The sequence below is a fragment of the Pempheris klunzingeri genome, chromosome 8, assembly GCF_042242105.1.
Source record: "Pempheris klunzingeri isolate RE-2024b chromosome 8, fPemKlu1.hap1, whole genome shotgun sequence".
In the NCBI taxonomy this organism is placed as follows: Eukaryota; Metazoa; Chordata; class Actinopteri; order Acropomatiformes; family Pempheridae; genus Pempheris; species Pempheris klunzingeri.
In genome coordinates, this window is record NC_092019.1 from 18,184,902 (window position 1) to 18,207,067 (window position 22,166).

Consider the following 22,166-nt stretch of genomic DNA (forward strand, 5'->3'; position numbering starts at 1 on the left):
ACAGAGCTGAGGTTTGCATTGGCCTACAACTTTCCAAAGTGCAGGTTCCTTTTTAGACGTCTTCCGCCTTCTACAGTTTTTGCATCCTTGCGCTCTTGTTTTCGACGAAGTGAAGCACATAGACGATGAGGAAAGATTTTGGCCTTCAATAACTGCAAAAAAGAGTCTGCACAGCCTCAAAGTTAAGGTAAGTCATCTCAAACTAGATTATGAAATCAAGTTTTTTTGTTTTTGTATTTTGTAAAATGAAATTTCTGACAATTTTTCTTTTTCTCCGTAATGTAGCACATAACAAAATGATGGACAACTAACAATGGCAAACTAATTTAATTACAAACGTGTATCAAACATTTTATAGGCTGCCGTTATCTGTTCTCTCCTGTATATGTAATTCTAACATATTTGTTTTAGAATCTTTAGTGTTGGAGCTTTTTAATGTGGAGAAAAGTAAAATGTGCTTAACCATTAACGACCAACCCTTTAGGTTGTATGTCAAGGTCAAATCAATTTTAAGCTTTAAAGATTCTTTATATTCTCAATTTCTGATTATTGTCTGACAGTGAGGTGTAACACATCGATAATTCGATGAATGAAACCTTTTAGATTAAATTTGATTCGTATTAATTATCTGGTCAGACTGCAATTGTCCCGACTGTCCAAAATAACTCAAATACGAAGATATAGTTTGTGGCTTTAAAATGATATGATGAAATTATAAAATTGTTGAAGTAAATTTAAGCACAGCGAACCTAAATGTAATTTTTAAACCTTTCACACTAACCAGAGAACTCAAAGTGATAAATGGTTTGCCAGCATTTTCAATGAGAGTTTCTTTGATTCAGTTGTTTTGTTGGTAACAAAACTGGACACCAATTACATTGTTGTTTTTTTAAACAAACGTATTTTGTCTGATGTACGATTTGATAGATCTAGACAGATCTACGGCACCTTTACGTGCTATTGAGGATGGTAACTAAATACAAAAAGCTGTAACATATGCTAGAATGTTTCCCAGTGACAGTTGTGTCATTTTTTAATGCAAGTCTACAGAGCAAGTTTTAAATTTTTTAATACAAGAGGAAAAAACAGGAAGGAAGTAGAGAGCTAGCTTGGCGGTTAGAGAGCACATGTTTTTTTGTAAAGTGCTCATCTCAAACAAGAGCTCTGTGTGGTACCTCAAACCTGGAAATGTTTGCTCTTACACTTTGAACTACTGCATTATATTTGTTCTTCTTCTAATAATTTTGTCTTGACCGAAGTTTTAGATCCAACATTCAAAATGAAGACAGTCGTGTGGTTTGGATGTGGTGAGTGAGCTCTGAGAAATCATTGTAACTAATTCTTTCAAATAGAAGGTTAATCAGTTGCCATTAAACCACATCCTAATATGTGCCTTTATGTTGACTGCACCTGGGAAAATGGCTGCAGTTTTGCTTTACCCATCTCAGATGTCAACAATATTCCCCAAATTAAGCTGATAAATCACCCTTTCACTTCAAATTCATTATTATTAGTGTCCAACTTAAACGTAATGAGATCAAAGCCATCAGTCTGTCCTCCTGCTGATACACTGAATTCTTGGTTGACTTTGTCCTTGACTATCTCACAAAGTGAAGTGTTGAATGTGGTCGTGTCTCCTCAGTGCTGGGTGCACTCTCTGCTGCAGCCAAAGTAATCGTCACACACCCAGGGCAGACTGTCACCTTAGAGTGTGGCGCCAGGGCCTACTCTCACGTCCTGGTGTGGAATTACGGAAGTAACATGATCATTAGCACTAATGGGAAGTCTGGCCAACAACGCAAAGGTATAAAGACATTTATGATTCTGTATTTTACAGCACAACATGTTCTTTTGAAAACGTCACTGTTGCTAATTACGCTACATGTATTTTCTGCATTAGGCTCACATCACATAGTGGAAAGGTCCAGAATGAAGAGCACGAGTCTGGTGATCTCTAGAGTGAAGGGAGAAGATGCCGGAAAGTTCACATGCAAAGCAGATTCGAATCCTTATGAACATACACTTCTTGTGGTCTCAGGTAAGCAGAGGACCCAAAACAAACATGAATGATTCTCGTCGAAGCATTCCTCAGAGCACAAAGTCAGCGGGGTTTACTCTTCGTATTGTGTTGAATGAAAATCCTCCCAATTTACACCTATACTGGTGGTTTGGATTACCACAACATTTTAAGATAGGCCAGTAATTCAGAATAGCCTTTCAACTGAATTAGAAAAATCACATTAAATATGAGCAATGATTGTGACTCTTCAAGCAAAGAGTTTACTAATCAGAATAAGTTCAGCAAATTTACCAAACAACTAAAGTGGCTTTCCAGGAATTTGTTTTAAAAAAAGAAATGGTTGACCTTCAGTGCAGAAGACACACACAATTTTTTCCCTCATATTTTTTCTTTCAACAACAGTATAGTGCAAACCGTACAAAACAGAACAGAAATTTTCCAGCGCATTTCAAAACCTTCCTCTCCTCATCCTCCCCCCAGTCAGGTTGCGAAACAGGTGTCAGGTGAAGCACCACGTATGACAGATAAAGATTTGGGGACAATGACCACATAAGACCAGCCCATAATTTAAAATGTGTGCAACCAGGAGTTTATTAAATTGGGACAGAACCAGGTTATTTGAATTAGCAGGGGACTGTTAGCACAGACTGTATGCACCACTGAGCACCTGGATGAAGACCTTCTTTCAGCATGGCCTCCACTTTTCTCTTTGTGATTCTCACTGCATGCTCGCTCCCGTCTGTTGTCCTGCTCTGTGTCAGTCTCGGCCAGCCCCTCTGGCGTACTCCAGCTGGGGAGTGAGGCTACGCTCCAGTGTAACGTAGCAGGTCTGGACCCAGGCTCTACAGTGCAGTGGACGAGGCCAGATGGACAGCACACAGGGTCACAGACAGTTCAGCTGAAACCTGTGGCCCGCTCAGATGCAGGGACCTGGAACTGTACATTCTCCCATGACAAGAAGTACAGCGAGAGCCTAAACATCAAAGTTAAAGGTAGGACGCTGGCTTTTACCAAAGTCTTTGCATGTGGTTTTCACCTAAATAAAAGCTACCTGTGTGGCCACTGGCAAAAGCAAATGCTGTTTTTTTTTGCTTTCAGAGCCTGCTCCTACACCTCCACCACTCCCTTCTCTGATCACGAATGCCAACCCTAAAACAACCTGCATCGACTGTACGTATTGGCTGCGTTTGCTTGTGTAGAGCTTTTGACTATGAGCACACAACTGGAGGAAGTGATTCTTCACTGGATGTGTCTTTGATCCATTATCCTCGCCTTGATCTGTTTTCATGGGTCAACAGGTGCTATTGACCCTTTGTCCGATGCTCTTCTGCTGGGGCTCAAGTGGTGGGTGTGGGTTGCAATTGGTGTCGGCTGCCTGGTCGTGGTTCTCCTCCTGGTCCTTGTCATTGTCTTGTGCAAGCGGATCAGAAGGAAGAAGGCAAGTAAAGAAAATCAACCAGGGAATCTCCATGTGCTGCTTTGTAGATTAACATTAGTAGGTGAAATGAAGGAGGATAGGTTACTGAAGCTAGCCAAAATATTCTGATGTGTTTTTTTTCTTCTGCTACAGAGAGAATTGCACAAGATGAAGAACAGCCGCCAGCCACTGAAGTCCAAGCAGTACTGCCAGTGTAACCGGTAAATGTTCTTAACTTTCTTCTATCTAGTAAAAAAAAGTACTTTATCCCCTCTCCAGTAATCTGTGCTCACTTTACAGATGCTTTCTATTAGACTCTATTCACTTTATACTAATGACTGTTTGACCTTCAATTTCACCGTGCCTTTTACCGAGTACTTCATTATTGTGTCATAATTAGTGTGAAAACTTCTCCTCTTTCCTCTCTTTATCACAGCCCAACAGCTGCAGCAAAACCGCAGCAAGGACGCCGGAGAGAGAAGCCATCCGCCCCCCCTCTGCAACCCCTCCTAATGGAGTGACATGAAAGGCAGATCGAAGAAAAGAGAGACAGACAGAAAGAAAGGAAGAGAGAGAGAGAGTGAGAGGAGAGGAAAGAGGAATAGATGGAGATAAAGCGAGAGGGAGTCAAAGAAAACCCCACTGTGAATATGGCATGAATGTAAATGCGCTTTTGAATGCTCTTGATGAAAATAAAAATCAAATATAACGATGTGGGCACTTTGAGCTTTTTCACCAAATATAACCAGTGGACTGAATGCAAATGGGCTCTTCCACTGCAAGAATGAACAGCAACAGACTGTATGTTTTACATCAATTACACCATATTAACATGTTAAGACTATCCTTGAATACAGCACTGTCAACTTCTAATGCCTTCCATCTTACATTTTATTCAGCTGATTCAGATATATTTTCTTCTTGTGTCCCTGTGTGTTTTTTTTTGTACATTTTGTCTTTATTTCTGTAGGCTGTAAAAAAAAAAAAATACTCTTTTGAAATGTCATGTCTTTCTGCTTCAGTCAATAAACTAAAAGGAATACCCAGTTGCAAAATTTGTGAAAGTGTTTGTACCCTCGTGTAACAGAACAGAGAAACGTCTAGTGAGATAAAGCTGAACGTGCATCCCCTGAGGTACAGAAGGGGTCATTTCTGACGGGGTGTACGCTGAATGGCAATTTCTGCCAGCCATAGATAATATCAATAAGGGGTTTAGAATAATAAACATGTTACAAATTGTAACTTTTACCCTGTTCAACATAATATCAAGCTTGACTGTTACTCTTCTGGGCCATGATATGCTTCAGGTGGAGCCTGCATTGGTTCAGAAGCTCTATATTCACCACAACTGGGGCAGGACAACGCAGGTGTTGACACCAGTGCAGCGCTACATCTAATGAAACAGAGCAAACACCTGTTTCACAGAGTAACACAAGACCACCAACGACATACATACATACATACATACATACATGCACACGTACTTACTTGTGTATATAACAGTGAAAAAATATTTTATGTGTCAGTAATGAAATTCTGATATTTAAACCTTAACGTTAACCAACTTTACAAAACCACTGCACGGTGTGTGTGTGTGAGACCATGTAATCCTAATCTATGTAATCCATTTAGCACATAACAGAGGGTATGGGATCATAGTGCTGTCTGACTTCCTGTGTGTGTGTGAAAGAGACACCTACAGTACAAACAGCCTACCAAATGTCAGAGCTGAACTCATCGCTGCACTGAGAACATCACATGTGAGTACTCCTAAACAAACATCATATATAGTTGGTATTCTGCTTATTTAAAGATGATTTAAGGACATTCTTATAGAGGTAAGATACAGGGTCAGGATGTCTGTGTAGGAGGGCAAAAAATGTTTCGACAAATACTGAAATCTCCCAGTCGCTGCCTGAGATCCTCTCTCATAGACAGGAGCAAAGGGGCACCGAGGGGCAATGCTGTAGTACTGAAATCTGGTCTCGTCCAAGGCCACATTTATCAAAACACTCTGTCTTGTTCCACATACTGATTGAATTGCTTTAGCCTTGATCTGGATTTGTCTGTGTTGTTCGTGTTTTGCCTCAAAAAACAGATACAAATGATCTCAAATTATTATAAGAAAATGACAAGCCAGAACATCTGAATGGCCTGCGATATTTAGCTGATAAAATCACTGATGAGTTAGATCAAGTAAAACGATGCTGAATGATTTGCTGTTTGTTACATCATCAGTCTTAAATCATAATGATAATGTTAATGTATCAGTGTCAATCCATGGATCTGACCGTGCTCAGATTTTACTAGTCTTTGTGTTGTGCTGTTTCTGGTGTCAGTCCCGAGGATGATTTCAACACCTCACATCAAAAATACCTAAAATAGAAATCTGTGTTACCAAAGAGTGTAAAGATCAAAACTTATGCAATCGCGACAGCAACATTTTGCTGGTTTTGCAATCGTTAGCATTGATGGTTTGCTGTGTGCGAGTGCTACTCAAACTAAGTGTGTTGTCACGGAACAAACCTCTGGAAATGTGAACAATGTCAAATCCAGGAGATTGGTAATGTTTAATGTATGTGATATGCTGTTCCTGTGAACCTTTGGTGCCAGCTGTTGCTATGGCGAGGAGCTTTGGGGCCTGCAAACTGTCTGACATGAAAAACGACTGTTGCAGCTGTTAAACGCCATTGATAAAAAATATTTGAATAATGTATTGTTGTTCATCAGCACTTGAAAATAGTTGTTGCTGACAGTCTGAAACTGAAGTCTTTCTATTCCCAACAATTGCTTGTATTTACATTCTACAGTTATTTGTTGCAAATAATGTGTTATTTCAGGAGTAATCATTTAAATTAAAGATTTTTTCCCCATAATGGCTGTTTGCTGCTAACTTGAAACAGCTTTAGGGCAAAACAATCATGTTAACTTGATTTGTTTATGTATTCTAGGGCACTGATAATGCCTGTGAAATATTTTTGTATGCGTCAAATGAATGAGAAGCCAGAACTGACCTCTAACAGGTTTGTGGCACTGCACATTATCTGTTGCGTATACCAGCAGTCGGCTGGGTCAATAAATACTTCCAAGAAGCTTTCGATAATGTCTTGAGAAAAGGCGGTATATAATATACTATGATGTATACGCACATGCGCTTGTCACAGTGCACAAACAAAATGTGGCAAAAAAATTCACCCTGACGCGCGGAGCATTGATTGTAAACAGCGGGAGCTTAACTGAGGCATTTTCATTAAGATGAACAAACAACATAGTCCTGCTATAAAGCTTTAAAACAAATTTACAGTCCATGTTTGATTGATTCATCATTGTGTACAATAGTTTAAAAGTGACTATACACGCTGCTAACTGATGCTGTAATTCAAAGGCATTTTGGAGCCTGAAAAGTCTATTTGGTGTAATTATCCTGGAACAAAAAAAGTCTGCATATTATCAACATATGACTCACATAATTTGTTTCCCATGAACATAGGAAATGTTAAGAATAACATCAACCTTTTTCAGGACAAAACAAGCCTGACCTAACGCAGTTGCAGAGCTACATGTTGTACTTCTACTGTATAAAGTGCGCACACAGGGATGCACCGAATAACAATGACCTGATGTTCTTTCGTGCTGGTGGGCAGCTGTGGATTGGCCACTTTTTCTTTACATTGACACATTTGGTGTGTTTGGCTTATTTTTATGCGTGTGAATTAATTTTTTGTGTGTATTTGTTTTCTTAAAACCCGCTTGCATCAAATTGCACATTGCGGGACGTGTAAAGTATTTTGAATCGAACTGAATGCAGTTCAAGCTAATATGCTTTCTACCCGGGTGCATTAACGCAAATTGTTTAACAGCATTAATGGTCACAGGAGAGATCAGCTAACCTCTTCCATGTTAGTCCATGCGGTAATCACTACGACAAGATGTTTAAAGGACAGATTAGAAGACGTAACATTGTGCTGTTAATACAGACGGTGTCTTCTGTATGTATATTTGTTTTACGTGAACATTTAAATTTGTAACCTTAGTCGGGGTTACGGTTCAAGTCAAAGGACTTTGATACATTTTTGTTGTGTTGACTCGCTGATCTGGCACATTTAATTTGAATTAATTGAACAGAGATTCAAAAGTTGATGATCGGTCTTAATTTGTTGTTAATAATAATTTGTTCACGTCAACTAATCTGTATATGGAAAAGTCAAATCTCTGACACAATCTTAATGGACCAAATATATATTTTGTCAAATTAAACGTTAAATAGACAACCTAATTTGAGTTTTCGTATGCAATATTTTGTATTTAGTGGTTTGACCAGGTGCGACCAACAGATATCTGTAGTCACTTGTTATCTCACCTGGCAACGCTCTGCCAGTCCTGCGCTGCAGAGATCTTCATGCCTTGCTGGTTTTGGGGGCTTTCACCATCTGCTTGGTCTTCTGTAAACAGATGTGCAGCTGTGCTGACTCCAGGTGACTGACTTGGCCCCTCAATAACATCAATACCACGTTTGGCCATAGAAAGGTGCTTGTTGAAGACCATTTGTTTTGCTGCAGAGTCCTAAAATTAAGGGGATTACGTGCAGCAAAGGGCTGTGAGTTCTACACAGATCACCCAATAACATCTTCAGAGAAACATGGAGCTGGAGGTTCGCACTTGAATCTCAATCATTGCTTTATGATACAGTACGTCCAGTACTGAAGAGCCAAAATAATGAAAGATGTAATTACTACTACAACACCATATATAGTGAAAGAAAAAAGCCATGTATTGTAGGAGCATGTCAGCTTAAATATTTGAATGCTTCATGTGTGTTTTTTTGTCTATTCTGTTGGTGATTACCAAGCTGTGTTTCCCTGACTCTGTTGTGAAAATATAATGTCTGTGTTGCACTGGGGGTGTTTTCATGTGAGAAAATAGGATTCCCTTTTCATGGCTATTAGTCAGTTCTTTTTCTCATTGTCTGTCTTGAATACACACACACAGTCATTCAAAGTGAAACTGAAATTTGTGAAACAGTGTATGTCCCTCCTTCTTGTATTTCCATTCTATCGGTGCAACGCATTGGGAGTCCAATTGAAGAATGTCATTTTCCTGATATACCTGAAAAAATAACGATACACAGTAAATGACGGTTACTTACTGTGAACACTGGCATTATTTGAACAAAGCTATGTAAACACCTGGTACATTTGTTGTGTAGCAAATCCTGCCACCATGCTGAATGCCAATCAGCAGCATTTGGCCACAAAAGAGGTGCAGCAATCTGCGTGTTGATACGTGAGTTTTCAGAGCAAGAGGAGACAGCTAACAGAGCTCCAAACAGCCACCTGTGCTCCAACTGCAGGTGCAAACTGCTTACTTTACGATGTACAAACAATCCTCAGTCCTTCAATTTAAAACCATCATCTGATAGGTGATTCCCCGTCCTGTAAACTCCCCTCATGTGTCGCTTGAGGTCCACGCAGTTTTCAGTACAGCTTCTGATAAGTGGAGTCAGTGCTTAAACAATTGGTAGATTGTAATTGATCACTGGCCAGTCTCACACTGAAGTGATCTATTTTCTATCTATTCTATTTTTGTAATAGATAATAATGATAATAATAATAATAATATGTAATGGGATGAAAGTTGAGTGATCCATCCCCAGTGTTGCTGATGTGTGTAAGCTTTGCACCTTTAATGTTACACTTCTAAACCAGAAGATATTCCCCGCAGGCCAGGGGTAACGAACACTGAACCAGGAAATGAAGCATGAGGGTTAGACTGTTATAAAGCTGCTCTATGAGGCAGATGGAAGGGGATCCCTGCGCTGGTGTATGTCGGACACTGAGCGTTAAAGCTGTATAAACATGGTTTTTTTTACCCAATATTTGCACTACAGTCTCTGCTTGTAATGTCCAAGAAATCTGACAATAAAGCCGAATTTAATTACTATATTTATTTTTAAATGTTGAAGCTACTGGATTGATGTAGTGACATAGTTTTCAAGCAACAGTTGTGGAATTTATTGCATTTTTTTTATTACAAACTGTTGTCACCTACAGGCTCCTGGCGGGTAGCTAACCTTCCCAAAACAGTCGTCTGTTTCAAACTGTAAATGTTTTATTTTTTACTGTAAGTGAAGGAGCGATTTTACTCTGAGACATTTTTTGCCTTCATTTTATAGCTGACAGAACACGCAATGCAGTATGACATGCTACAAACGTCCATAGCTTGAACTAAACCGTGCATGACGCTGTAATTTGATGCACTTTAACGACTACCTTAGGGGTCATCCGACCAAACGCATTATAATGCAGTTATGTATGCTGTACATGTCCTTAACATTATGCTGAACACACGGCATAATGTAGAGCCAAATGTACATATACTAAACCTGAATGTACTGTGAAGCATCAGTAAGGAAATGTTTATGCGTGTGACATCGAAAATGGATTTTCACTGGAGGGGGTCTGAAGTGTTTTCATTGAGATAGAGTGCGTAGCTGACGACACGGTTTGCATTTTAATCATTATTTTGTATCTATGACCCTCAACAGACCCCACTTTTCATGGGCAATTAGCTCCTCAGTGGAGAGGTCTAAGCGGTTTGGATGGATGACGGTCAAATTGTTTGTTTACAGGAATATAGTCACTTCAACTACAGAAACAGTTCTTGCTGCTTACATGTATGTAGGCGCTGTGGGACTGTACAGCAGTTTTTCCATGGTTCAACCAACGTCACCATTAAATGTATGCCAGTGGCAGCTTTGCAGTAACAATGTGCATTAACATGATCTGTGCCTGTCTCTTGCTGAACCATGATGTCATTTTCCTATGATAAAAATTATTCTGCTTAATTTGCTTTTCTTAGGAATAACACACAAACATGACAGTGCTGCTTGTGTTTAAATCTACACTAACTGGAAACTAATAATCTCTTTTTCCATTCAGATGAAGTGATTAACCAGCAGCCTACAAACAATGCAGTAACACACGCATACATCTTAACCATCATACATGTGTACGAGTGATGGAGGTGAAGTGGTGAGTGGGAGAGACAGAAAATAACTTTTCTGTCTTCCTCTTCTGTTTCACAACTGAGGTTTCAAAGAAACTTGAATGATGTTTCCCTCATGAACTGACAGGCAAACAGCTTTCAGTCATTGAGCAGAATGTCACTTGTTTCTGATTCTCGGCCTCGTTTCCACTGACATTTTGTTTACTTCTGAAACATCAGAGCAGTCGCAGACAATAACACATACAGTACAGACTGTGTACCTTCCTATTGTCATGGGGCTGTTTAGCTGGCTGACTCTGTTTAGATCACACACCATTTGTTATTTATGTTACTGTTATGAAGTACAAAAAACAACAACAACCAGTTGGAGATAGAAAATAGAGGTCGCATATTGAGGGAAACCCTCTGTAGGAGAGAAAGGAGGATGAGGAAACAAGAGATATACATGAAAAAAGTGAATCACCCTTCATTCTTGCTGGTGGCCCACACTTTGGTCTGTCTTTTTCTCTTTCAGTAATGACACGATATGGTGCAAACGCCCTCGTTTAGTGTGTGACTAACGAGGGAGTCCTCACTTTCAGGTGTTTTCCATCAAAATCACAGCTCAAAAACAGTCTACATGTACCCACTGACAAAGAATACTCCTGTCAAATTTGGACCATTTACGTCCAGATTCTCCTTTTCGGAGAATATTCATTCACACCAGGCCCACCAGGAGGTAAATGTTTCTGTGTGGTAGCCATAACGTGAAGGATTTGTTCTAAGGAGCAAACAAAGAGCTTGTTTCATTTCGAGCTCAAAGGGAACAGAAGCAGGTGTGAGCCCTTCATGGCGGCAGTACAGAAGCAGGCAGACAAACCTCAGAGAGAAACATGAGACGTGTGTGAGATGTTTGTTTTGTCCTTGTTGTGGTTCATGTCTCGAAACCACCCCGGCAGCGTGTTTCTGCAGCTCTAGCACCTTAACTGATCCCTGTAGCTGTCATTAGTTAACTTGGGACGAGCTGGACAGATCACCTCATTACTGTATGAGGAAGAATCGCTGCTTTGTTATAGCACCCAAACACTAACGTTTCAACGTGCTTGCAAGAAAAAATACATTCAAATGAACCTTAAACCTTCACGCTATCTGTGTTTTAAAGAATTTGTTCTGTCTATTTCTGATTCACTGAAGCATTCAATTCTACAAAAGTGCCCATTTTGTGGAGCTCTTTTTCTGGTTTTGTGTATTTTGAGGTTTAATGAAACAGTTTTAAACTGGTTATCAAGCCTCGCTGAGAAGAACCAAACAAAAACGAACTTAGGGCTTCCATCCCAGTTTCACTTACACTCCTTTACCTTTTCAGAAACTTTAAACACTTGCGATTCGTTTGAAATGTAGAAATAATTATTAGAGGCGTTTTCTTCTCAACATTTAGCCCCTATTAATAAGTTGTAAAGGGAAGGTTGTTGTAACAGTAAGGATCTGTGCAATTGTTATGTCTTCAGTGAAGACCACAGCAAACTGTTAGAGGGAACCTCAGACAACAGACAGAGCCACAGATGTTAGATTATTGTTGTATTGAGTGCAGACACAACTCTACAGCAGCTTAGGAGCGCAGTTAAGCACAAGCAGGTGTTAAGCTATCACACAGCTGTACACGTACCCAATGAGTATTACAAGAATTACTGTGCCATACAGAGTGTAATCTGAATTTTACAATGTAAAATTCCGTCACATCACCAAAACACCCAAGGAGATATGAAGTAAAACACTGATTTTACATTTAACAAGACCGGAGGCCTGTATACTATGTAAAATGTATTGTATAGGGTTGCAAAACAACTAATCTTTGTTACAAAAATGTAAACGTAGAAATATTCATTCCTTGGGTTCGTAGTGCGGGGTCCACCAGAAGCTGCTCCACAAGAGCGCAAACTAGAATTTATTTAGGGGTGAAACCTGGACTTTGCATTTACGGAGTTCAATTTTTAAAACCCCGGGCTGCTCTCATTTGTTTTCTTAATTCTGATCAGCTTGTTTATTACCACTGAATTCATCATTAATCAGAGTAGAAGACAAGGACTGAACTGGTCGAAGACATTTACTGAAAACTGTTAATTTGTTCTACCTGCACGGACCGTTTGTCCGTTTGTCTGTTGTTCACAGACTCGTGTGGATGAGAATTTGTTCAGACCTTTCATTTGAATTCCAGTCAAATTCTTCACGCTATCAAAGATTTAAACATGGCATGCTGAATTACAAGGAAATGTATCTGAAATGATGCACACGAGGTTTTGTGTAGTCAAAAAACGTTTGCCTCAATATCGGTGTGATAAATCCTCAATGGAACACGGTTCTAAACAGATTAAGATTATATGTTTCAGGTAATCAAACAGGCAAAAACTGAATTATATAACTTTTGAAGTTACTCATGGGGTTTTAATAAAATATTGTGGACATTTTTGGTCCTATCTATGTCTCTGTGGTTGATATTCAGTAATTTTACATATGCAAGAGCAGTTTGACTCGGTTGTATTGACAAGGAAAATCATGTTTCTTGTGGGAATGGTGTTGCAGTTGTAACATGGCGATCCTATAGAGGAGAAGATGAAATGCATTGTGTTTTGTGATATATCTATTTCACCACATGTATATTAAACTCAGATGTTAACATCTCTCTCTACAGCCTTCCCAGCAAGGCAATTTCCCCCAAATAATTTCTTTTTCCCTTATGCACTTTATCTTTCTTTTTGTGAAATGTGGCATTTTTAATTTGCATTTATCAATTGCTTTTGTGAAGATTTGTCCGGCAGTTCATGGCTTGAATCCTGGCATACTAATTATGTATCTAAATCAGTATTATTATATGACCAGGGGAAAATCAACGAGCAATTATAATAAATTAGACCGTACGCCGCCCGTGTGCTATTTGGAACGTGTTAAAGATAGATAATGAGTCCAGTGAGACCCTTTGCAAATTTTTGGTACATTTGTTATCAAGCAGTAGCTCCAATGACAATTTTAGCCAATTATGAATAGTTTATTTGTTTATCCGTTGGACACATTAAAAAGTAAAAAGGAACAAAGAAAATGACGAGTACAGTAGAATTTACGAATTAAAATGTGGCACCATTACACTGCTCAGATGACGGGTTTGTTTTTATCCTATGTTATACTGCAGCGTATACATTCTTTTTACCTAAACACACTAGTTATTAGTTCAAACTTAGTTATTAGTTTAAAGATAGTAAAAAACACGCAGACGAGATCTTGCCCTCCTCCTCTGTAACAACCAATCAAAGGTCAGTATTCTGATTTTGGGTTTGATCTGCGGCTGTGTGCTTTGTTTCCAGACCAATCGGTGGCGAGGGAGGTGCAACGGCATTTAAAAAGAGGGTTTGTTTGATAAATATTCAACATTTCCACCTGACTCCAGATCACTGAACACAGACGGACATTCTGCACCTAACAACAGTTGTGAGTATATTGTCTTTTTTTTTTTTTTTTTTAACTCTTTTAACACTTATTACACACATACACAGTAATATATATTTCAAAATATAAAATTACTGTATACACTAAATGTCAGTGTCGAAATTTGAATCATAAACCTGTGAGACCTCAGCGGACTCAGTGGGGCCAAGATGTCATGGGGTGTTTTATAAATTTATCTCATTACAGCGCCAAAACATAATGTAATAATTAAAAGCACGCAAAAGCAATCCTTTAAATAAAACTGAAAGAAATGTTTGAATATTAAACATGAAAAGGAACAACAACAAACATCACAAAAACCTACTTTTCTAAAATTGTCCCTTAAATCACTTTGAAGTGTTTGAATATATTTGTTGTTTTGCTTTTTTCTTGCGTCATACTTTGTTGAAATTCACGAGCAGCCATCTCAGCTCGGGCCAAGTGACCAATACAAAATGGACAAACGCTAGACACACAATTTATGAATTATAAGGTCAAAATTAATTTATTAGGACATTTTGTAAGTACTTATATTGGTATATTTGTTTTACATGGACCTTTACTACAATATGACAGTAGACAAAATATGTTGACATACCGTTATGTTAATTTGTATTGCACTGATCTTTCAGTGGTAGTTATATCGGAAACAATTTACAGGTTGCAAGAAAACTTAATGAGTTTTCAGTTAATTCTGTTCCAACTGTTTTGTTTCCTACTTAAACGAATTCTGTGTGTAATTGATTAAGGAAGATTTTAAAGCAAGAATTTGAATAGTGAAAACCAGGAGTCAATAAATTATACAGTAATCCTGCCTGTGTTTCCTTGTTCTTTTTCTGCTCACTCTCCTCCCCTCCTTCACCTCTCCACTGTGTCTGACCCTCCCCCTCCCCTTCCCCCTCCATCTCTGCTCTTTGTTGAAGCTCCACACTGACTACAGATACGTTCCTCTTAGTTTCTGGGTTAAAGCTCCACAGGTGTGGTGACTTTGAACGTCTATCAACTTCAGCCTGTCTCCAGTCTTCCCTTTTTCTGATTTGCTTACAAACTCTGATCTCAGATCTAATAAATAATATTAACTTAATTTATTTATTTATTCTCTATCAAATATCAACTGACAGTTTTGAAACATATAGCATATTCACACCTTTACAGTCCTTGAACTTTTATAGATACATTGGAAACATACATAACTCACTTGCTTTGAGATATTTCTCCTTGACACACAGCACCTCACATTTCAGTGTTTAATGCGACTTTTTTAAAATTATGTAGCAAACCAAAAGCTTTTTAAACAGTTTTGACAACTAAGTACCTTAACGTTCCCATATTTTAAATGTGAGGCCCCAGATGGATGATTACAGCATATAATGTAAAACCATGCGCTGGATTTTATCAATATATTGTGTTGATATAAGTACAATAAAAAGGACTGTGTGGATTTGATACATTTGCAATGCTTATCCTATGACTTTGATTTTCACTGAACATCGCATATTGTTTTTGAACAGATTCTGCCTCCAGTAGTGAGACAAAGAGATAATTTCTGGGCATTTTATGACACGAAATGAGGCAAGATAAATGAAGAATAAAATGCCAGATGGACACAAACTGTGGCCTATCTGTCTATAGTTAACTCCGTAACCCCAAGACCACTATAGTGCTCAAACTTTAATATTTTTATGCCACAAAAATATTTGCTAAAAGCAATTGCAAGCCTTTTTGATATGCATAGTTTCAAGTGTTGTTGTAATAGTTTAAGAGAGAGAGGATAAACCAATTAAAAGTTAATTAGTACATGAAATTATCTAAATATCTGCAAATGTTGGACTTTAATTTTCCTATTTCTATTAGCTTAGATATTGTTTTGTTAGTTTTTGCACAAATGTACCAACAGAACCCGAGACCAATACTCATCATGTCTTCCCACCCATATGTAATAATAATGTATTTTTATCGAGAGGCAAAAGACCTAACAAACATTATAAACTGTGTTGATTTTGATGTAAGATTTTATTTAATCACAGTGTAAAATAAAATCTTAACAGATAATTCTAACTCTTGCGCCCGCTTTTGGCCTTAACCATGAACCAACAGCTTTATCTTTATCATGTGAAACTGTCTGGTCTGTATGACTACATTCAGAGTCATTCAAACAAACTAGAAATTGTATTCATTGATTTCTCATTTTTATTTCTATTTTAGGTGGTTTAATTCAAAATAGATCTGAAAATGATCAATTTAGAGGGTCTAAAGGTGAAAATAAAGTAATGTTTTTAGTGCACGATCATGGCATACTGTATACACTAGAGATAAAAGTGGAGGGGAGAAAGAGAGGAGAGAAGGGAGTGAGACAGGTAGAGAGAAGAGAGAAACATCTACTTTAAACCACAGTCTAGGTCTGCTACTGGTGCTGTGGTCTCTTTTCTTTTCTCTTTTTAAGCGTGGAGAGATCCGTCTTTCGTGGAACAAGGGAGGAAGAGAGAGGGTGTGTGAGGCAGAGGGGGAGGTTTGGGATAAGAATCTGCACCTTAACTAAATCAAGGCCCACCACAGCGTACGCTCTGTGTCTCTTCCCTTCAACATTTGTCTGTTTCTTCTCATTCAAAACCCACCACAGGCCGCCTACTCTCAACTTTGTCAACACCTCTCCAATCTCTCCAAATCTGAGACCACCACAAACTCCTCGTTGCTTCCTGCTGATTTATTTCACTTTGCAGCAAAGTTTTGTATATATGCTAAATAATATGATTAAGTAAGGATGTCTCTACATTATTAATTTGCTGGAATACTACATTTCAGATATTATTTCTAAATTTGTCAATAACTTATTAAATCAAGTGTTCAAACTGCATGCTCTGATGCTTAATTTTACAATCCATTTAAATCCAACTGAAGAACCATGCAACAGGTTATTTCTTTTATGTACAGTCAAAACATGAAGCTTAGTCTAAGCTTCACAAAGTTGAGATTTATTACAAGGTTTTTAAAACGGACTGCAAAAAATGCTGGTTTAGTAAAGTTTTAAGCCAAATCATAAAAAAGCAGTATTTAAACACTTAAACAGCCAGTTAAATGACAAGAGTATACAACAATTATAAAATCAGACTTCCAGACTGTTCCAGAGCACAAAAACTTCCTTAGTGAGAATCTTTAATGACTTCAAAAGTGCTGACGGTGTCCACTGCTTTTCCTACTGCACACACTCTATTTTGGCAAAGCTATACAACAATATGTTGTGAAATTTCACAGCTATGCAGACATCATATAATTGTATATATCTACAATGCTTGATGAACACTGGACTGCTTGAGTATTACATCTCGGATGGATAACATTTTTTGTATTAAATTAGGCAGAAATTTCAGTGGTTTCAAAATGCTTGAAATGCAGAAGATAAGTGTGGATAATTAATCTTAAACTTAAGAAAGCTCACAGACTGCTCAAAGACCTTAGAAATATAACAAAACGCATACTATGTCGAGCACGTTTTGATGCAAAGAAATTGATTCATTCAAATAGACAGTGAATAGACTTGATTTTGTATATAGATGCAGCTGTTATTCGTAAAATGAGTAAAAGAGCAAATTCTAGCATTGTTAGACTAGCTGGTTTAAGAAACAGTTTTAATTCATCACTCATTTTATTACATTTTTGTAATGTAAATATCGCGTAAATCACTTTCACTTACATTGGATGTATGGAAGTTGCTATACAAATTAAGTGTATCAAGTGTACAGTATCTTACCTGCAATAACTGTTTTTCAGACATGTGACTGAGATGAAGAACTTAATTCAGTCCATCCTCATTCTCATCGCTGTGCTCAAGTCAACAACAGGTAAGATGCACTGATTGCTGATGATTAATTTATTTTCATTTGAGGACAGAACTGTTTGGTTTTGTGTGCTAACACATAACATCCCTCTCATTCGTAGGGGCAGAGGAGGTGATATATGCTCAGGTGGGAGAGACGGTTACCCTTAAGGCTCCAGTGGACAATGATTTTCAAAGTTATTTGTACTGGTTGTATGGTAAAGACATTTCACTTGGCTGGCGCCATCCCCATGGTGCAAACAACATCAACGCAGGTGAACAATGTGTTGAGCTACTCACAGATTTAATATGTTTATACCATCAACAAACCAAACAGCTCTAAATTATAAAATTATTTACTATAATTTGCAAATAAAGGTACTTTTTTCATTTAATTCTTGCCTTGCAGATGGACACTGGACTGGCCATTTGTCCATGTCCGACCACTCACTGACAATCAAAAACATCCAACAAGAACACTTTGTGACTGTTTTGTGTAAAATATTGAATACTCCAGCCCCAATCGCCACATATAGATTACTCAGAGTCAATGGTAAGAGCAAAAGGTGATCTGTTCATGTCTCATTCACCCTGATACATTTTCATTTAAAATGGCTATTATACAGGAGAACGGCATACAGATTTCCCACAGGTTATGTTGATAATAATATAATATACTGTATATATATAATAATAATAAAATCTATTTTCATTTTTTTCAACTTTTTTCATTTCTTGAGCTAAGAGCTGTAGGTTTAATGTATCAACCTTTTGGCCTTTCCAAGTCCAACGGGCAAACTCATAAAACATGATATTAAAGCAAAAAACAAGGCTGTTTTCTTACTTACTAAAAGGTTGATTAAGTTCTTACCTGTATTTCTATTTGTTAAATTATGCGTACTTTGTGGAGATGTACAATCAAATAAAAGTCAAAATACAGAATTATGTACAACATGTAGAAAGAAAATCCTATTTTTTGTTTGTATGTTTCCTATACCTGGCTCAATTTCTGTTCTAGTGACTATGAGCCCACACTCTCTTCTGCTGCCTGGAGACAGTCTGTCTCTGGCCTGCACTGTGGAGACTCATCAGCGGAAGCCGCAGATATACTGGCTAAATCCCCAGGGACAGAAAATGAATAACCGTGGACTGCTCACCGTTAGAGCCAGTGGTGAATACAATGGCCAGTGGACCTGTGTAGTGACAAATGATAAAAAAGAATACAAAGCCAAAATCTCTGTTACAGTTATGGGTGAGTAACTGTGTACACAGCATGTTTGCATTCATTTTACATTAGTATACTATAATTTATATAATTACCATTATTTCTCTTTTCCTCTTTATTTAGACCTCTCCCCACCTTCACCACATCATCAGTATACATCTAAATCCTCACCTCTCACCATCCCCTGTTCCATTCCTGCTCGCATCTCCTGGGAACAAATCAAAGCTAAGGGCATCCAAGGAATTCACTGGGACTTCTTCCCTAAACCAGGCCTGAATCCTCAGAGGCTATTCTCCCTGTCTCTGGAGGATCCACTGACCTGGAAGCCAGACCAACACAGAGGACTGACTCCTGTACAGGATCTAAAAGGACGAAATTTGTCTTTGACCAGAAATCGAGGGAAAGAAGAGGACAAAGGAGACTATGTGTGCACCCTGGAATTTAACAATGGTTTGGCCCTGAACAGAACCATACACGTAAAGGTGCTGCAAAGTAAGTCAAAACAAATTGCTTTGTACACGCCCGGCTCTGTGCTGCCCTCACATTTGTCAAATGAAATTGTGTTTGTTCGCAGTGCTCTCGTTTATCTTTTTGATGTCCACTTTCTTTGCTCACTCCTAATTGTAATTCATAACAAGGTGGAGACAACCACCCCTCCTGGTTGTGCTCTGTTATAATGTGCAAGTGTTTTCATCTCTCTGCTGCAAAGTTTACTTGGAAGTGTCCCTGGTGTGACATGTGTCTAATTCAGTAGCTAATACACTTGTCGAGCTCCACTTGCTTTAATAGAGTATAACAAGCTTTCCCTCTGTCAGAGGAGTGTGATAGCACAATGAATTTTAATTGGACTCTTTGTTCCGAGGATTTATGGTGTAAATCAAAGAATTCTTATTTTTATCTAAACTATTATTTAATCAGGAACATTGATAAGAAACCACAGATGTAATGGATTAATTTCAGGCAGCGGTACATCTAGCAAATCTGGATCCCCTGATTTGCCTTTGAACCTGCTAGTTTTACTAAGTCCCACTGGAGTCCAACTAAAGTTTTAGTGGTTTTCTCCCACTTTAGCCCCCTGGCAAAAATGGTGCTATAAGTGGATGTGTGTATATCTATAGCGGCTTGTGATTGGTTTGTTTAATTGTGTTCAAGCTGGCTGGATGAAATTTATACTGTTCTAAATTGGTTAGAAATTACTGATTGCTATGTATAGCTGTAGGTAACGAATAGCGTCGTTTAGTTGGTGTCAGTTTGAAGTTGAAAAAAGAGTCACATGAATGGTTGCCCAGATGTAGATACTGGTATATTATGTGTCAATGACTGTACAAAACTTTGGGTTTTTGAATTTCAATTATTTAATTTATTTTATGATACCTGACATCCAATGCTTGTTCATCTGTTTGTACATCGTACTAAGATGCTTTTAACCAATCAGCCAGTAGGATCCTACATCACAAAACTAAATCAAATGAAAGGTATTGATGCCTTGACAAAGTTACTTTAGGGCTGCAGATGATTTTACAGCGCACAGTTTTCCAAGCCTGTTGTATTAATATTGACAAATATTTTTATGTCTTTGTTCTTCCTTTGTGCCCCTCCTCTCTCTCTCTAGTCATCTCCACCCCGGGAAAAGAATTAATTTCCGGCCAGCAGGTCAATCTGACTTGCGGCATCGGCCATTCTCTGCCCTCTGACCTGCAACTGAAATGGATTCCACCTGAACAATCGTCCCTGTCGTCTCTGGGACCTGACCATCAACACACCCATCTCACCATCCCGGAAGTGGGGATGGGAGATGGCGGAAAGTGGAGGTGTGAGCTGCGGCAGAACAACACACTGCTGACGTCGGCTGTGATAACGCTGAAGATCGGTGAGTGCAGGAAGTCAGAGGGGAGCAGGAAATATGACATGAGCATGACCTTGTGGCCACAGTCTTTTACAGCAGAAACCTGGTTTTACATGATGTCTTCTCTGTACTGTTTATCGTTTGGTGACTGTCTGTTTCTATTGTATACAGAAAAAGCCAAACTGAGTGTGTGGATGCTGGTGATCATATGTAGCGTCACAGTCATCATCATCCTTCTCATCCTTTTTTTCATCCTCTACCGACGCAGAAAGGTACAGTCAAACCATCCATATTCCTTTTATGTCACATCACAGTGGATTAGTGTTGTGGCATTAACATTCATCTCATTCTGTTTCTCTCTCTCTCTGGCTGACATTAGCGGAAGTTGACACACCTCAGGCATCGACTCTGCCAATGCAAAAAGTATGTAACAACCATTTCCTGGGCTGCTGAAATGGCTCCAAGCACACATTCACACTCACCAGCACTGAACATTTGAATAATACTTTTAGCCTTGAGGTGTTTTTTGAAGATACAAACAAAAAAAAAACAAAATAAACATGTGAACCTTGCTCTTTGTAGCTCTACGTCTCTTTCCGCAACTCAAACGGAAACCTCTTGACTCTCTGTTTCAGCCCCAAGCCCAAAGGATTCTACAGAACATGATATCTCGCACAAAGACATTTTCAAGAGGACGTCGCAAGCAATTGAATTTCTGTCCAGATAAGATGGATTTTATGTCATATCTACTAAATAGTGATCCTCTGTTATGTGTGTTTGATAAGGATCTGAAAGTTCAGTCATTGTTGAAGTGTCAGGTAAAACTGAGTTATTAGAAAAATGTGTGATTAACAGTTGTACATATGGGAAACTTTGGACTGTTTTTATATTTGTATTGTTTCACAGAATTGATCAAGGAAACTCATGTTCCATCTAATTATCATTTGAACATAATTGTTTAAGATTACTACCATTAATAACTGTTTGTATTATATTTTCATTTCATTCACATTTATTTTTTGTCATGCAATGTCATGTATTTTCATAGGACGCTCTATAATATTGCATTTATAGATACTAAATACACAATTTGGATGCTTTATTACTTAAATCAAAATAGGGCCTTCTTGTCAGAATGTAACTGTAAAAACATTGCCACTTAAGTTTTTGAATAAAGTATCGATATCTTTCATACTGGTGGTCCTGCAGTGGTGTGGTGGGGCTCAGTGGAGCGGGATGACGTCCTTCTGACAGATTCGCCGATACAAAAAGGAACAGGGAACATCGTACCAGCTCAGAGTGTAGCTGTCCTCTCCATCAGCCCCACCAGGCATGTTGTTGTCTGGCTCTTTTGTCCTCACTTTCCAAAATCTAAACAGCGGG

General features: G+C 38.4%; 2 protein-coding genes across 5 annotated transcripts; both read left to right on the forward strand.

The window, feature by feature from the left end:
- Positions 1–109: 109 nt before the first annotated feature.
- Positions 110–4,478, forward strand: LOC139204920 (T-cell surface glycoprotein CD4-like). 4 transcript variants are annotated; one of them, XM_070834946.1, is made up of 9 exons: positions 110–187; positions 1,266–1,307; positions 1,643–1,804; positions 1,901–2,038; positions 2,782–3,012; positions 3,119–3,190; positions 3,319–3,462; positions 3,595–3,658; positions 3,874–4,478. In XM_070834946.1, the coding sequence occupies exons 2-9, from the start codon at positions 1,280–1,282 to the stop codon at positions 3,956–3,958; spliced, it is 924 nt and encodes a 307-aa protein (XP_070691047.1). In that variant the 5' UTR covers positions 110–187; positions 1,266–1,279; the 3' UTR covers positions 3,959–4,478. The 4 variants fall into 4 exon arrangements, with proteins under 4 accessions (XP_070691047.1, XP_070691049.1, XP_070691050.1 ...); XM_070834948.1 differs by having other exon boundaries at positions 119–187; positions 1,260–1,307; XM_070834949.1 differs by lacking the exon at positions 1,266–1,307 and having other exon boundaries at positions 170–187.
- A 692-nt stretch (positions 4,479–5,170) lies between these two features.
- On the forward strand, positions 5,171–21,948 carry cd4-1 (CD4-1 molecule). The gene is made up of 11 exons (XM_070835205.1): positions 5,171–5,197; positions 13,778–13,901; positions 17,667–17,737; positions 17,835–17,987; positions 18,122–18,265; positions 18,731–18,964; positions 19,061–19,429; positions 20,550–20,807; positions 20,955–21,055; positions 21,163–21,206; positions 21,419–21,948. The coding sequence occupies exons 3-11, from the start codon at positions 17,680–17,682 to the stop codon at positions 21,447–21,449; spliced, it is 1,392 nt and encodes a 463-aa protein (XP_070691306.1). The 5' UTR covers positions 5,171–5,197; positions 13,778–13,901; positions 17,667–17,679; the 3' UTR covers positions 21,450–21,948.
- The last annotated feature ends 218 nt before the right edge of the window (positions 21,949–22,166 follow it).

Bases quoted from the DNA above. Each gene is read 5' to 3' on its own strand.
- cd4-1 (XM_070835205.1), top strand. From the start codon at position 17,680: ATGAAGAACTTAATTCAGTCCATCCTCATTCTCATCGCTGTGCTCAAG. The intron at 18,266-18,730 runs GTAAGAGCAAAA...TTTCTGTTCTAG, and splicing joins TAGATTACTCAGAGTCAATG to TGACTATGAGCCCACACTCT. The intron at 18,965-19,060 runs GTGAGTAACTGT...CTCTTTATTTAG, and splicing joins AATCTCTGTTACAGTTATGG to ACCTCTCCCCACCTTCACCA.
- LOC139204920 (XM_070834946.1), top strand. From the start codon at position 1,280: ATGAAGACAGTCGTGTGGTTTGGATGTG. The intron at 2,039-2,781 runs GTAAGCAGAGGA...GCTCTGTGTCAG, and splicing joins TACACTTCTTGTGGTCTCAG to TCTCGGCCAGCCCCTCTGGC. The intron at 3,659-3,873 runs GTAAATGTTCTT...TCTTTATCACAG, and splicing joins CAGTACTGCCAGTGTAACCG to CCCAACAGCTGCAGCAAAAC.